This window comes from Cnephaeus nilssonii (assembly GCF_951640355.1).
Source record: "Cnephaeus nilssonii genome assembly, chromosome: 21".
Taxonomy (NCBI): domain Eukaryota; kingdom Metazoa; phylum Chordata; class Mammalia; order Chiroptera; family Vespertilionidae; genus Cnephaeus; species Cnephaeus nilssonii.
In genome coordinates this window covers 26,730,259-26,743,455 of record NC_137092.1, presented here as the reverse complement: position 1 = coordinate 26,743,455, position 13,197 = coordinate 26,730,259, and the positions used below count along the sequence as shown (strand labels likewise).

The 13,197-nt window shown below is 38.1% G+C and overlaps 1 protein-coding gene across 2 annotated transcripts in view; it reads right to left on the bottom strand.

Moving 5' to 3' along the window:
* Window positions 1–13,197, bottom strand: part of HMCN1 (hemicentin 1) — a 379,828-nt gene that overhangs the window by 259,960 nt on the left and 106,671 nt on the right. For both annotated transcript variants that reach the window (XM_079760677.1, XM_079760678.1), the window contains exons 3-4: window positions 9,695–9,853; window positions 8,629–8,751 (exon numbers count right to left, since the gene is read on the bottom strand). In XM_079760677.1, the coding sequence (XP_079616803.1) occupies window positions 8,629–8,751; window positions 9,695–9,853 (282 nt within the window). The remainder of the gene's footprint in view (window positions 1–8,628; window positions 8,752–9,694; window positions 9,854–13,197) is intronic.

Here is a 13,197-nt window from a genome sequence, read left to right as displayed (position 1 = left end):
GTAAAACTTCCCTTACTTTGACTCTTAACTCTTTCATCTCCTTTTTGCTATTGCAGAAGAAGAAGCAAAAATCACACTGTCTTTGATGAATGTTTTTACTTATTTTGAACCAAGTATAAATAAGGATAAACCATGATATTATTTAGCTCTTGCACAGGATATGCAAGTAATATCTTCACGAAACTGCTTATACTTCAATAGATAAGAGTACTGTTTTCAAAGTTGACTGTTGGTTCCTATCAGATAGAAACACTGAAAATAAGGTCTTGGGTTTTCTTCACTCTTTATGTATGAAATCCTCTAAACTTTTTTTAAAAAAAAATTCATGTGTTCTCCACTTTTAAGCTACTTTTAATTGACAATTATTTCTGGCAAAGGCATAAGCCAAATCTTTTCTTGCAACTTCAAAATAATACTTATCTACTGTGTGTAGTACCAAAGTTATGACTTTTTCTTTCATATGAATAGTAATTACATAATAGAACTCCTTCATAAGTAATTAAGAAAAGAAAATTAGAAAAATATATAAACTCTTCTATGTCTAGGGATTAACAGCAGCCAATTATCTTGGGCTAAATTATCAAATTATCATTATTAAAAGAAAATACTAGCAGTAGGCTCCTCTTTATCTAGAAAAAAAGATGTAGTAACCAGACCTCTTTCTTTTTCTCCCTTTTGTGATAGATGAAAGACTAACCTTTGATATCTTGGACAGATTGACCATTTAGCCTAGATATACAAGAAGGTTTTGGGAAAGAAGAAACTAAGATTGCAAAATTCTTCTCAAGATTCAAAATTAGATCCTGTTCAAAATACTTTGAACACATGATCTCACACACACACAAATTCTTACTGTATGTGTCCCTAATAATTCCTAGATTATTGAAATATAATTGCTTACTTAACAATGATTTTAAATCTTTGCAAAATACCAATACAATATATTTTAAAACAACTGGTATAGAACCTTTTAAATGTGTTAGTTCTCTTGTTCTCTCTGAATTCTTGTAAGATCAGATATACTGGTGTGTGTGCATGTCGGGGGGGGGGGGAGTTGGAGAGAGAGAAAGAGAAGAGAGAGAGAGAGAGAGAGAGAGAGAGAGAGAGAGAGAGAGAGAGAGAGAGAATGGGAGGGGAGTTAAGGGGAGAGGAAGGAAGAGTAGAGAGAGATGCTTATTAATTGACCGTGAATATATGCTTTCTCTAAATAATAACAAAACTTTAAAAGTAATCTTTAAAATTTAAATAGATAAAATATGAAAAGAAATACCCAAATAGTTGATGCCCTGTCAAAATGGCTCAGTAGAATCTTATTTGCTTCAACACTGAGGGTTTTCTTGTGTTCCTTTGTGGCTCTCAGTGGGTTAACTCTTTAAGAGATCATGGTCAGGGACTTCAGTGGTAAACCAGTTGTTTCAGTTTTAATGATCAAGCATTGGGACATTTTTCTTTCAATTCAAATCTTTAGTTTCCATCACACTCCAGTAAAAATAAAGACTAGCTCTCTAAATGGGGGGAATAGATCATCTCTTTCAAGCCAGTACCAGTTTGACTGAATTTTTTTTAAAGACTTGGAGATTGACACTGAAGCTGACATCTCATACTCAAAATCAATATTTTATTTCAGCTTCTAATCAAAATAAAGTCAGCTAAGTAAACAGGTTTATTTCTTTTACTATTTGTTTTTGTCCTGTTGAATGCATGTAACCTATTGGCTAACATTTGCTCTTCAATAACATCTCTTTCTTTTCTTTGTGCTTTTCTTTTGAGACGCATTCTCCCAGTCATTTAGATAAGCTTCTTTCTCCTTTCCCTCTGCATGTTTCTGAAATTCATAGACAAGTAATATAGGGGTCACATAATATGACGGTCTTATGATGGATTGTGGGACAACACACTTTCATATTGAAACTTACATTTCAAAGGCAGTGAGTTTTGTTTTGTAGATATAACCCTTACTGCCCTCGCAGAAGGTACTGCCACAGTCTGTAACTACTGCTTCCAACAGTCCCTAGAGCCCGTGCATGAAACCAAGAAATGGAAGGTGGACATTCTCATTTTTAGAAAGTTTCTCTTTTTAAACTATGCATTCCCCTTTCACCACTGTTTCATACTGCAGAGGGCTCTGCTGGACTCAGTGTTCTTTGCCTAAACGGGGCACTATTGAGGAGAATCATCCGTCTTTCTCTTCACTTGCAAGGAATATTATGTACTTTGCACACTATAAATGTCATTTTGAAAAAGTGTTCACAGTCCCATAGACCTATGAGCAACAAATAATTTTTTAGACAATAAATTATGTTGGTTTTTTTTTTTTTTCTAAACAAGTGGAAACATGCAGTACACATGGCTTTGTTTATCCACATCAGTGACCTATAAAGCACTTCCAGGTGCCTTGGGGTGATAAGGAAACTGTGTGACGGGAACAATAGAGTTCCCATCACATGCTCATGAGGATAACATGTCCTTCTTAGCATAATAATACAAAAGAAAGCATTCCACTGGAACGAAGGTAAGTGGTCCTTTATAGGTGTGTTTGTGGGTATAGAACATCCCTAATATTGTAAAGTCGGAGCTCTGAGCTCTCTGCCTCACTTTCAACATTTCATTCGGTGAACTCAAGGAAGGAATAAGTGGAAACATTTACACATTGTCCTCACACATTTCCTGTAGCGTCCTACGATGTCATAATTGTCTCTGATCCATTTTCAAATTTCAGAGGAAACACCGGTTTCTACTCATTTTCAAGGTCAGGGGTAAGTTTACGTTTTTGAAATGATGTCTGGAGTAAAACTCAGAATAAGGGAAAACCAAATGGAAGATACCTCATTTCAGAGCACTCATTGTTCAGAACCCTGGGTCTCAGAGGCTCATCATCAAGCCCACATGCAGAAAACTCTTGGTTCGAATCCCATTCCCAAGTGGCTATTGGCCAGAATAGCAGGAAGGGACCGTGTCAAATTCATACTCCAGCAAAGTTTATAGATTTTCTAATATCAGTACTGACTCCAACGAAAATGAGTCTAAAACTAGCAAGAGAGATATATCCAGTAATCTAATGTATGAGGCTTTCAGTTGCTAGGCTGTTAGTATTTTTCACGGGTTGGCTACAAGACGGTCGGTCAGGTCACTTCATTTTCCTGGGTTTTAGCTACTTCTTCTGAAATATCTACAGAATTCAACTCTCCCTTTCCCATTGGCATTCAATCCTCAGTGGAAGAAAAAGATGTTTTCTTTATCTTACAGTCTCCACTTCTGTTCAGACTGACGGCTCATCAACTGTCTTCCTCCAGAAGAACTCCATGGGCCTGTCCCTTGCTCGGCTCCAGGATGCGTCTCAGGTGCAATCACCTCCCTTCTCTTCCCTGCAGGGCACCCGGGTGTGTGTGTGTGGGGGGGGGGGGGGGGGGGGCCATGCCTCCTTTTCTCTCCTCTCATTAGCTGCACCGACACATGCACACGCAGAAGGACTCACAGGGGCATGGGATCTATTTACCATAGAGTACAGGTTATCTTTTTATGTTATTATTACTATGAGTGCTTTATAGGTCAGTAATATGGTTAAATGAAGTGTGTGTACATTATGCTTCCATTTCTTTAGAAAAAAGTACATACTTAGTGTACTGTTTGAAAACTTATCTATTGCCAATAGGCCTATAAGAATTAAAGGAATGCACTCAGCCTAGTGCCTGAAACATAATAAGCATTCTGTATGGGTTACCTATATATGACTAGGATCATTACTGATGTTATGATCATCTCAGAATAAGCAGTTAAACCTTTTTCCTTTTTAGTGCTTTTGCTGTGATGTGAAAATGGGAAATGGTAAATATTTGAGAATCTTACTAAGTCTTTATTAGTTCTGAGTCCATCCTCCCTTAGGCATTTATTTCTAAAGGGGTGGGGGGCTCACAAATACTCCTCTCCTTCTGAGCCTTTCACAGGGCCTGCAACCAAAGCAGAACTATCTGTGTCCTCCTTGGGATATGAGCCATTCCCTTCTAAGAGACTCCAGGCTGGGTGATTTCCATACTCCCGGGACTCTAAGAGTTTACTACATGTATTCTTTATTTAATCTTCACAACAGTCCTATGAGTCAACTAATACACTTTTTTTTTTCACGTAAAGAAATAGTTGCTTGCCCAGCCAGCATGGCTCAGTGGTTGAGCGTCAACCTATGAACCAGGAGGTCACGGTTCGATTCCCGGTCAGGGCACATGCCCGGGTTTCGGGCTCGAACCCCCATGGGGAGCGTGCCAGTCCATGATTCTCTCTCATCATTGATGTTTCTCTTTCTCTCTCTCCCCCTCCCTTCCTCTCTGACATCAATAAAAAAAAATAAAAAATAGTTGCAGAGAAGTTCAAGTTGAGTAAAGTTATTCAACTAGCTAATGACAAAGAGGTCATTCAAACCCAGGTCTCCCTGATGCTAAAGCTCCAGCGTCTCCCATTATAGCATGCAGTCTTTGGCCATCTCATCAGAGAGGGACACTAAATACATATTTCTTTGTTTTGGGGGAAATTCTAAAAACATGGCTGGAATCTTTTGACTAGCATGTTATCACTAAATAAAAGTGATGGCAGTTCATATTCATTGATATGTTCTAAACACAACAACCATATGAAGCAGGTACTATCATCCTCCCCATTTTACAGATGAGGAAACTGAGACAGAAAAACAAGTTATCTGTCTAAGGTCGTTTGGCTGGAATGTGAGCCATGGCCCCAGAGTCTGGGGTCTTCCCTTCTACACATGCTGCTTGGGTTGGATGTTTTCATTTTGTTTCTCCAGATTTGTTCTCTATCCTTCTCCATCAGGCTCTCTGGGAAGCAGGCCTTTATGGAATCCCTCAACAGGGCTCCTTGGTCTTTCACCTCCCAGTTGGATTGGGGGAATGGAAGTCGCCAGGAAATGAGAAGAGATGAGTACTTAGTCAATAATGGAGCTTTGTGTTACTTTCTTTCCCCAAGAACATAACATCTGTGAGTAACTCTGAGATTCCAAACTTGGACTTTTCTTACACCAAAGGAAGCATTAATTAGATCCACCGACAATCACCCAGTTTACAAAGAAATGGAGGAGTAAGACTGTTTAGTTCCGTTTTCATCTTCAAAGGTGAACTGATGAAGTACATCCTGGAGATGAGTCTTAACTCGTGTTTCCAAAATGTAATACTGTACAATGATTTATAGACTACTCACGCTTGGCCAACTAATTTCTTTACTTTGGTTTCCCTTTCATGTTAAATAGAGATGAAAGATACCTACATCTTCTACTTAATCATTATTTAAAAGAGAAAAAAACAGACGGGAAAAACTTTGAGTTAGCTCAAGAGAGTTGATAAAAAAATATACCTCCCTAGGTTGGGAAATTGATGAACTAGGTTAAGAGGGGAAAACATAATTCTCTACAGTATTATGAAAAATTGCTCTTGAGTAAAATGAAAGGACTCAGTATGTGTGTGGCTTCCCTTAAGTTCGGTGTCTATTAAATATGCAGATATCTCTATAGCATCTAGTTTCCCTAGAGTTTATAATGTTTAGATAATAGGAATATTTGGAACAATGAGAAAAGAAAAATGGCTAAATTATACACTACAAGTTTTGCAGATCCAATTTTAACACTGTCACTCTTCTTTTCCTTAGCAAAATCTTTCACCAGGGTGGCTTTCTGTAAGGAACATACTGGTTTATACAGCTCCAATAACCCCGCTGCAATACCTTTTCCTCACTCACAAGAAAAAAGAAACCATCTCTCCAGCCTCTTCCCAGACTCTCCCACTCAAATTTATGTCCCAGCACCAACTAGCCATCTGGTTTCTAACAAACACAGTGGCCATTTTCCCCATTTGAAAGCAAAATAATATTACGATTATAATAATACTAGTTAACCTTTATTAGGCACTTACCCTACACCAGTCCTGGTGTGGAACATTTTACATGCATTATCTTATTTAATCTTAGAACTTTCTAAAATGGATAATTCACCCTAACCAGTTTGGCTCAGTGGATAGAGTGTTGACCCTGCGGACTCAAGGGTCTCAAGTTCGATTCTGGTCAAGGGCATGTACCTTGGTTGCGGGCACATACCCAGTAGGGAATATGCAGGAGGCAGCTGATCAATGTTTCTCTCTCATCAATATTTCTAACTCCCTATTCCTCTCTATAAAAAATTAATAAAATATATTTAAAAATAAAATAAAATAAAATGAATAATTCTATTATACCCATTTTACAAACAAGGAAAATGGGGCTTAGAGAGACCATATCACAAAGAAATATAGAATGTTTTATCAGTTAGGATGCATTTATCTTTGGGTTACTGAATGCTCAACTCTAACTGGCTTAAGCAAAAAGATCATTTCCTTAATTTTGGAGACAGCAGTAGGATGGGTTCAAATACTAACTTAATCGAAAGGTTTTGCATGTTCTTAGTTCTCTATTCCCCCTTGTATTTGTTTCATGCCTGACTTGGATGGAGATGCCTGCATCAGATCTGGGATTCACATCCATGTGGGACAATATCTGGAATGCGAGAACTTGTGCAAGACACCCTTAGCTAAATTCCCCTTGAGTCCCAGTGGGCTAAAGTAGATGAGATCATCTCTCCTGAACCAATTGGCAAGCGGGTTGGAATGGCTATGATTGATAGATAAATTAACAGCCCATCCCCATTGGCATCAAACTCCACTTTATAAAAATGGGCAATTTTAGCAATGCTTCTCTCTAGTCCTATTCTGCCTAAGCAAAATTTAAAGACCAGAATGCCAGTTAATGATGTGGAAGAGAAACTATGAACAAACTAATGGGTTAAATTTCTCTTATATATCTATATCTATAAAGTTTTTGCAATATATACCACATTTTTATAAACTATTATTCTTGGAAATTGTTAAAAATTATTAGGTCTATGAAAATTGTGCACGGGGCCACTTATTTAATAAATACGGTATTTTCTCTGTTTAAGGCAACAACAATATTTTCAATTTTGTGCAAGTCAATCTCCCTAGGTATATGGATATAGATATAGTTATAGTCACAGAATATACCATGTTATTTTCCAGCTACAGGACCCTAATAAAGTCTCTGGTTCTCTCTTAAAGTTACACCCAGTTTATACTGGGAATCTCCCAACTGTGCTTGACTGCTCACAGATTCAAACAACTATTCTTCCAAACGCCCTGGGCGCCGGCCATGTCTCTTTCCACCACTTCTCTTCCCTAGTATCTCTGCTGGGAACCACCATGTCCACTGGGCGTGGCATCCTCTGCTGGCACCAACTCCCATGTGTCTGTGCTGAACTCCACTGCCACCTCCAACTAAGAGCCTCACAACACCCTAAGTGGGTGGGGTCCTCCCTGATGCGAGACAGAATGGCACTCTTCCTCACTTAGGCCCTGCTCTGCTCACAATATTGACTGTACCGCAGAGGCTTGCAAAAGTTGAGATAAAAAACAACTGCAACCAGTGTCCTTTCCCTCGTTAGGGTCAGTCATACTCTGTGGGATGGGACAGGAAACTCAGTTCCTGAGAGAGTCCGGTGCTCTTCCCCAACTCTTTTCTTCCCAGGCTCCCACATTCTCATGCAAATGTTTATACAAATCACTGCCAAGGCCTTCCCTCAGGAGTTGTCAGACTCTGCCCAGGCACTTCTGATCCCTACCGTGGACACAGTAGGGACTCAAGCCATAACCCTCTCTGAGGCTGTTTCTTCCAAGAAACAAAACAAAACAAAACACAAATTTAGACTAAAATAACCCTCTAGGTTTATATATTATCTATTGATTGAAAAATATATTTCGCTAGATTGTTTATTCTAGAAATTGGCAATGTCCTATCATTATGTGATAAGAAGTCTTCAGCTATAAGAGGACTACTGAACCACTTCATTAAAGTACAGAGGAGTCCGTCATGAAGTTAATAGAATGAATGTAGATACAGTGACCATATCAATCAATTGTGAATTATGCCTACATAAAACCTCATCTCTACAGTGCCATGTTCCTAGAAACTTAAGGGGGAGTCAAATAAATACTCTTTTTTATCACAGTGAAGCAAAGGAAAAGTGACAAAAAGGGAAAAAATTAGGACAACTAGACATATCGCTAACACTTTTTTTTTTAGAAAATATCAAGATTTCCATAGTATGTAAGTTACAGATTTTACCATCAAAATCGTTTTAATAAAACTAGATAGTAGTTACAGTGTTTACTTTTAATCTTAGAGATCAAAGTTCTTTAGAATTTTACTCAATAACCAACTTCCTCACATCTTACTTCAGTAAACAGGAAAGCCTCATTTCACCAGTTATCCAAAAACTGTGCATCAGAAATATGAATTGACCTTTCGAAGCAAAAAGAACGACAAAAATGTTCAAATCCCACTAAATACATTTAAATACATTTATGCTCAAATCTAAATAAGTTGTCAGTGTAGCATAATACAATCTAGAAATTAATACTAGATAAACCTCCGCATTGGCTTAATGCCTTTATTGACCTGTGGCCTAGGAAAATAAAACCTTTCTGTTCAAATGATTTTTGAAATCAAATCTGTCACCAGTAGGTTGGCCTAGCTGATGTTGGTAGAGTACCTTGTAATAAAGTAGACCCACTTTAAGACACTCACCTCATTAACCTGCTTTTTGTCCAGGTGGAATACTTGACCAGAACTTGTGGAGGCAATTTCTTCATAGACTTTGTATCCAATATGGCTCCTGTCATCGCAATCTCCAGTGAGCACAAATACCACCTTTGGTTTTTTTTAAAAGAAGACAATTTAAAGGGTTTTCAGAAATCAATATACATTTATTGAACACCTATTATGTGTTAACATACTACTAGACAAGTGGAATATATATAACATATATTTATATATTCCTCCCTATATCCGTGCACTTGGCAAAGTTCTTCTTACTAAACAGATTTTTGTCATCTTTGTATCAAAACAGGCATGTGACTTGCTTTGGCCAGTACCATCAGGCAAAAGGGACATTCTATCAGTTTTGAGCCTACACTCAAGAAGCCTTGGGTATTTCCAATTCATTTCTAGTGTTTCTGCCTTGTCCACGAGAAGAGCATACCTGTATCAGCTTGCTTACTGGTCTTATATAAGAGAATGAGAAGCCGGTGAGGCAGAGTTAAGTTACCCCAGATATAAGCCTATATAAGCCAAACTCAAACTATCCCCCGACATACAAGTGGGCAAGTCTAGCCAAGCTCACCTGAGCTCTGCTAACATGTGAGAAATAAATGCTTGTTGTTTTAAGCTATTGAGAGTTAGAACTGCTTGTTACACAGAAGTAGCTAACTGATACAATTAGTAACTCTAACTCTGACAAGATTCCACATGGGAGATGACAATTTAAATAAAGGCCTTTTTTGCTGGTCTATGTTTTTCTCAGTTATAAGGACACAATGGTAACAAGTACCTTAATTAATCCCCAAATAATTTCTCCTCTGTATAAAAACAACAAGACATTCATATACGGTGTACAAATGTCACATATCCACTTATACACGTAAATTAAATGATACATACATATTGGAGTACACAAACATGGATTGACAGTTGTAATTATTGACATTGGCACACACAGTACTGGTATGGTCAAAAAAAGAGAGACGCGCTCTCACATGCTGTATTCCTTACAGCTGTATCCAGATGGAACATCCAGGGGATGCTTCCCACTCACCTGTGACTGTTTCTGTTGGATAAGCTGCAGAACCTCGTGAGTGAGCCGATAATCCTTGGACCGTGCATCAGTGAAAACATAGATGAAAGAACCAGGAAGAGAAATTTCCAAGGCAATTTTTATAGCTCCAATACTCATTTCCGGACAATCACCACCACCCTGTTGAGAAGCAGGGAGGAAAAAAAAAACCACACAGTTATTTCAGAAGCAGAAAAGAAAGGGGTGTTTTAGTTCTGACAGGTGGCCTTAGGAGCTCCAGAATTGAACAAGCTCTCTTCGCTTTGATTTTCTGTCAGTTTGCTATGGGATTAACCACTCTGTATATGAGAAAATGGAAAAGATATAAAGTGATGTGAACATGAAAAAAAAAAAACAACACCTGCACTTACGAATAAATTCTAAACTCACCCAAAATACACAAAATAATGGATTATATATTTTTATTTTTATTGAATTTATTGAGGTGACACTGGTCAATAAAATTATGTTTAAGTGTACAATTCTATAATACATCATCTATACATTGCATTGTTTACCACCCAAAGTCAAATCTTCTTCCGTCACCATATATGTATTTGGCTCCTTTTACCTCCCATCCCCCTTTCCTTTTGTCTGTGTCTATGAGTTTTCCTTTGTCCTGTTTGTTCCTTTGTTGCTTTCAGCTTTATATCCCACATATTAGTAAAATCATATGGTTCATTACTTTTTCTGGCTGATTTATTTTGCTTAGCATGTCTATAGCCCTACCACCCTAAACACACCTGATCTCTTCTGTTATATACTTTTAGCTACATGTTGATGCACTCTCCCATTCTCTTTCATGACTATTTAACATATCACCTCTTTTCTTATATCTTCTCACTCTTATTTCCTGACCTTGCTTCTATTTCCCTGAGGAAAGGGAAGCAATCAGAAGAGAACCCTCATAAACTCCTGCTGCGATTGCTATGAATCTACCTGCAATAGCAGCCACCTGCCCTGCCTTCACCTGAAGGAACCATTTGTGCCTCCAGGTAAAGCTGACTCCTCACCTGTGTCTAATCAAGGACATGGCCCCTGTGGCTGTCTCCTCTCTCTACTCCAGCACCAAACCATTTCATCTCTACTGCATCCTTCCTACCAGCAAACAAACATACCGGTGTATCTCCCATACCCCAAGATTTTGCTCAACTGTTACTATCACAGAGGCCTCCCATGACCATCTTATCCAAAATACACTCTCTGTGTCATTGTTTTCACTCTGCTTCATTTTTCCTACTAACACATGATCTCTGAGTTTTATTTACTTTTTCTTTTTTTTAAAATATTTTTATTGGTCTCAGAGAGGAAGGGAAAGGGAGAAAGAGATAGAAACATCAATGAGAGAGAATCATTGATGAGTTACCTCCTGCACACCCTCACTGGGGATGGAGCCCACAACTGGGGCATGTGCTCTGACCAAGAATTGAACCATGACCTCCTGGTTCATAGGCCAACAACACCTCCGTGGTTCATGAGCCACGCCAGCCGGGCTGCTTGAAGTATTGAAACCAACCTTATTCTCCTGAACAGAAAGCACCTCTTTGAAACCCTGAATCTCATAAACATGATATTTAATATTGGTTACCACCCGAAGGAAAGAGTGTGGTGAGCAGACACAGCTATAACTCCACAGAGAAATTCACAAGTGTAATTACAAACGAAAGGCATTCCTTATATTCCTGGAACTTTTTAATATCTTATTCTAAAAAAATAACTCTTTGACTTTTATGGAAGAACTCCCATAAAGTCTCAAAGCAGCCAGAATATGGGGGAATGTCAACTCACAAGGAAACATTTTGACCCACACACATCAGAAACCCACGCTGGCTGTGCTTACACCTCCCTTACGAGTGGTTTGTGTTGCTTATTCACTTTTTTTTTTCTCCTGGCTGTGGAAATCAGTGTATTCTTTACAATAAAAATAAGTATTCTGCCCCAAATTTCACATTTGCAGTCACAGATTATAATTTTGTGAATTATAAATTATTCTCAGAACTAAAACTCTTCTCTTCCCAAGGCAGTACAGTATCTTTAAATAATTACCTTTCTGCTTATAGTAGTTAGTAGTTATCTAAGAATTAAAACTAAATGTTAACTAGTAATTCATATCTTAGTGAGGCTATTTGTCTATCTCACTATCGATATAGATTCCTGGGGGAAAAAGGAGTGTTGTGTTTTTTTTTCCAAAAGAAGTTAACATATAACATTACATTCTTATAAAAGCTCCCTATGTGATACTTGAGTTTAATTTTGTAATCATTTAAAATCATAAAAAACCTGTGGTGTCTAACACAGTAGCCACTAACTAGCCTCATGTGGCTACTGAGCATTGAAACTAAGGAACTAAATATTTTATTATTTTATTATTTTTTTAAATATATTTTATTGATTTTTTACAGAGAGGAAGGGAGAGGGATAGAGAATTAGGAACATTGATGAGAGAGAAACATCAATCAGCTGCCTCTTGCACACCCCCTACTGGGGATGTGCCCGAAACCAAGGTACATGCCCTTGACTAGACTCGAACCCAGGACCCTTGAGTCCGCAGACCGACGCTCTATCCACTGAGCCAAACCAGTTAGGGCTAAATATTTTATTTTAATTAATGAAAATTTAAAAACATAAAAGTACTATTTTTTATATTAATGGTGTTGAAATTATATTTTAGATATAATGGGTTCAATAGAGCATTAAAATTAATTTCAACTGCTTTTTTAAATTGCATATGCGGCTCACATTGTCTTTTTTGTTGGCCAGCACTGCTTTCGGATGATACATTTGGTTTAGTGATGTCGACTCCCTTCCAGACTGTTATTTGTCAAGTTGTTGCTTGGATCTGAAAGTCTTCCATGAACTTGGTTTCCTGGCAAAAGTTATTAGAAACCAAGTTCATGTTGCTTCCATTTACTAAGGTCAGGCATCAAGCTGCAAACAACTCCAAAAATCTATAAATTATTCACTTTTGTTTAAATACATATACACAAAGTTTATCCAAATGTTCGCACTTGTTTATAAATTATAAATGTAGCTTGTCAGAGGCACTGCAAAAGCAGAGGGAGAACGACTCTCCTTCTTCCGGATGCCCACAGAAGACTGGTGGTTCTTCCATTGCAGCATCTGCTGAGTTGTATTATAATTTATCTGTTTCCTCCCACCAGATCTTGGGTTCCCCGGGGAAATTCAGTAAGTGTTCCATTTGCTGTTTGATGAATGAAAGGACGAATGAATAAACAGTGAGTAAATGAGTGAATGGGACTGTACAAAACAATCTAGGCTCATCTGCTGTATTCAGGCTGAATGTAACTCAATCTTAGCCCATCTCAAGTTATATAATTCCAGGTATAAGTACAAGTTCCAAAGGTACATAGTACTCCCCCATCTCCCATTTATGCTCTCTTTAATCTATTCCCCTTCTCTCTTTTCCCTCCCATAACCTCTCCCCTCTCCCCTCTCTTCTGTCCTCTCTCTCTCTCTCCCTGCAC